Source organism: Porites lutea, chromosome 2 (assembly GCF_958299795.1).
Source record: "Porites lutea chromosome 2, jaPorLute2.1, whole genome shotgun sequence".
Lineage (NCBI taxonomy): Eukaryota > Metazoa > Cnidaria > Anthozoa > Scleractinia > Poritidae > Porites > Porites lutea.
The window spans coordinates 10195991-10199225 of record NC_133202.1 but is presented as its reverse complement, the minus strand read 5'-3'; the positions used below and the strand labels follow the sequence as shown (position 1 = coordinate 10199225).

Here is a 3235-nt window from a genome sequence, read left to right as displayed (position 1 = left end):
CGCCTATCTGAAGAAGCAGCTAGAGATTACGATAAAGTCAAGATTGCGTTGATGAAGAGATATGATCTCACAGAAGACGGCTATCGTCGTAAATTTAGAGCGTCTAAACCGGAAGTTGACGAAAGTCCGGACCAGTTTATCGTGCGACTTGACAGATACCTGTTACGGTGGCTAGAGCTTTCAGATACTGAGCGAACCTTTGACGGTCTAAAAGACTTAATAGTGAAAGAACAGTTTATTGACTCCTGCCCTAAGGATTTGGCCGTTCACCTACGGGAAAGGGCACCTGAAACCCTAGCACAGATTGCGAAGATCGCTGACCAGTACGTGGAGGCCCATGGTAAGCATTTGTTCAGCCCAGTGACAAGAAAGCCGGCAGTACCGCCTGAGAGGGAGGAAGCCAAGAACACACAGTCTAATTCGACAACCCTCCAGTGCTTCAAGTGTAACACCCGTGGTCATAGAGCTGCCAACTGCCCGACCATAGCAAAAAGGTGTTTTCTGTGTGGCAAGCAAGGACACGAAGCTAGAAACTGTCGATCAGGTGGACGGAGATCAGGAGGACAAAGTAAGGATGGCAACCCTGTGCAACGTGGTCAAGTGAGCGCTAGTTGCCTAGTTCAGCAGACTGAGAGTAAACCCACAGCGGAAGAAGTTAAGTCCTGTATTAAAGATGAGAAGCTGCTCTTAGCCCGTGGTAAGAAGATTCCATTATTGAGTAGCGCCTGTCTTGAACCTTTGTCTGGAGTGAGAAGTAAAATGCCTGTAGTGAAAGGTAGAGTGGGAGAGAAGTCTGTTGATGTCCTGAGAGACACTGGCTGTAGCGGAATAGTAGTAAAGAAGGATCTTGTGTCTGAGGATCAGTTCACTGGCGACTTTAATGTTATGCTGCTCATCGACAACACAGCAAGGAAAGTGCCCATTGCAAAGATTGATGTTGATACACCTTATCTCAAGGGCCAAGTGGAAGCGCAATGTCTTCCCGATGCTGTTTATGATTTAATTGTTGGTAATGTACCAGGCGCGAGAGCTGCTGACGACCCAGATCCGAGCTGGCAAGATCATGTGCAAGAGGCGTGTGCTGTAACCACGAGAAGTCAAGCAAAGAAGGCCGGAGAACGTATCCCGTTGAAGGTACCGGGTACTAAAGAAAGTCCTGTAGTTGATAGAGAAAAGCTCAAACAAATGCAACATGATGACGAGAGCTTACAGAAATATTGGGAGCGAAATGATGTAGTTGTGAGAGGCCAGGCTGAGATTTCATTTGAAGTGAAAGGTGGAGTTTTGTACCGCGTCTACAAACACCCTTACATGAATAGTGGTAAACCCCTGAAGCAAGTTATGGTTCCTGTGCAGCTGAGAAGTCGGATAATGGAACTAGCTCACGGATCGCTCATGGGAGGTCACATGGGAATAAAGAAAACGGCTGATAAGATTCAAAGCGCATTCTATTGGCCAGGAATTCAAGGGGACGTGACTCGTTACTGCAAGTCCTGCGATGTATGTCAGAAGACAGTTAACAAGGGTTCTGTACCGAAGGTTCCCCTGGAGAAGATGCCATTAATTGACAAACCGTTCAAGAGAGTAGCAATCGATCTGGTTGGACCTATTGGTCCCCCGAGTGAAGATGGTCATAGATATATATCGACATTGGTCGACTTTGCAACCCGTTATCCTGAAGCTGTCCCGCTCAAGAACATTGATACAGAGACCGTGGCGGAAGCGTTGGTGGATATCTTTAGCCGTTTGGGAGTGCCTGAAGAGATCTTGAGTGACCTCGGTACGCAATTTGTATCTGAGTGTATGAAGGAAGTGGCACGGTTGTTGAGCATTAAACAGCTCACTACGACTCCTCATCACCCTATGTGTAACGGCCTGACGGAAAAGTTGAATGGAACCATGAAGAGTATGTTAAAGAGATTGTGCAGCGAGCAGCCGAGACAGTGGCATCGTTATATCAACCCGTTATTGTTTGCATATCGTGAAGTTCCTCAGGAGTCTACTGGTTTTTCGCCATTTGAGTTGCTGTATGGAAGAGCTGTCAGAGGGCCGATGTTTATTCTTAAAGAGCTCTGGACGAAAGAGTTGGAGGAACCTGAAGTAAAGAACAGCTACCAGTATGTGTTTGAGCTACGTGAGAAGCTGGAAGATACCCTCAAGCTTGCGCATACCGAACTTCAGAAAGCCCAGCACAAAGGCAAGCATTACTATGATCGTAAGGCTAAAGTCAGAAGGTTTGCACAAGGAGATAAAGTATTAATACTGCTTCCGACCGACCATAACAAGCTTCTAATGCAGTGGAAAGGTCCATTTGAGGTTAGTGCAGTAGTGGGTCTCAACGATTATAAAGTGTGTGTCAAAGGAAAGGAGAGAGTTTACCATGCCAACCTACTTAAAAAGTACTTTGAACGAGAGGATTCTGTACCCGTTGGAGCAGTGGCTGTTGAAGTGAACGCTGACATTAGTAAGAGCGGACTTGTTAAAAGTGAAGCAGAAGAAGTTGATCCTGTGGATGGTGTTGATTTTTTGGAAATTGGTGGATATGTCGCTAAAGAGTCAATCAAAGATGTGGCTACTGGAGATAACCTTACTGCGGAGCAAAGAGCAGAGTTTATAGACCTCGCAAGTCAGTTTCAAAGCTTGTTTACAGACGCTCCAGGTACCACAAGCTTGGCTCAGCATCATATAAAACTTACATCCGATCAACCAGTCAGATCAAGACCTTACCCAGTACCGTATAGCCTGAGAGAATCGCTGAAGAAGGATATTACAGACATGATGACGATGGGAGTTATGAGAGTCAAGTTCACCATATGCTTCGCCTGTCCTGGTTGTTAAGAAAAAAGACAACACAAATAGGATATGCGTGGTCTACCGGAAGTCGAACAAATTAACTGTGTTTGACCCTGAACCTATGCCGACTGCCGAGCATTTGTTCCAGAAGTTGAATGGTGACAAGTATTTCACAAGAATTGATTTGAGTAAGGGCTACTGGCAAATTTGTATACCTGAGGAGGATATACCGAAGACCGCTTTTGTGACGCCTGAGGGATCATACGAATTCCTGAAGATGCCGTTTGGTATGATCAACTCCGCAACGACCTTAAAGAGAGCCATGAAGAAGCTATTGCATGGACTGGATAACGTTGAATTTTACTGGGATGACATTTTGGTTCACACCCGTACGTGGGAAGAACACATCAAGGTACTACAAGAGTTGTTTACGCGATTATTA

General features: G+C 45.7%; 1 protein-coding gene across 1 annotated transcript in view; it reads left to right on the top strand.

Moving 5' to 3' along the window:
- The window catches only part of LOC140927689 (uncharacterized), a 4067-nt gene extending 1229 nt beyond the window's left edge, over positions 1 to 2838 (top strand). Inside the window, exon 2 of the mRNA XM_073377362.1 lies at positions 1 to 2838. This exon is cut by the window's left edge and continues 409 nt beyond it. Within this exon, the coding sequence (XP_073233463.1) occupies positions 1 to 2838 (2838 nt within the window).
- The last annotated feature ends 397 nt before the right edge of the window (positions 2839 to 3235 follow it).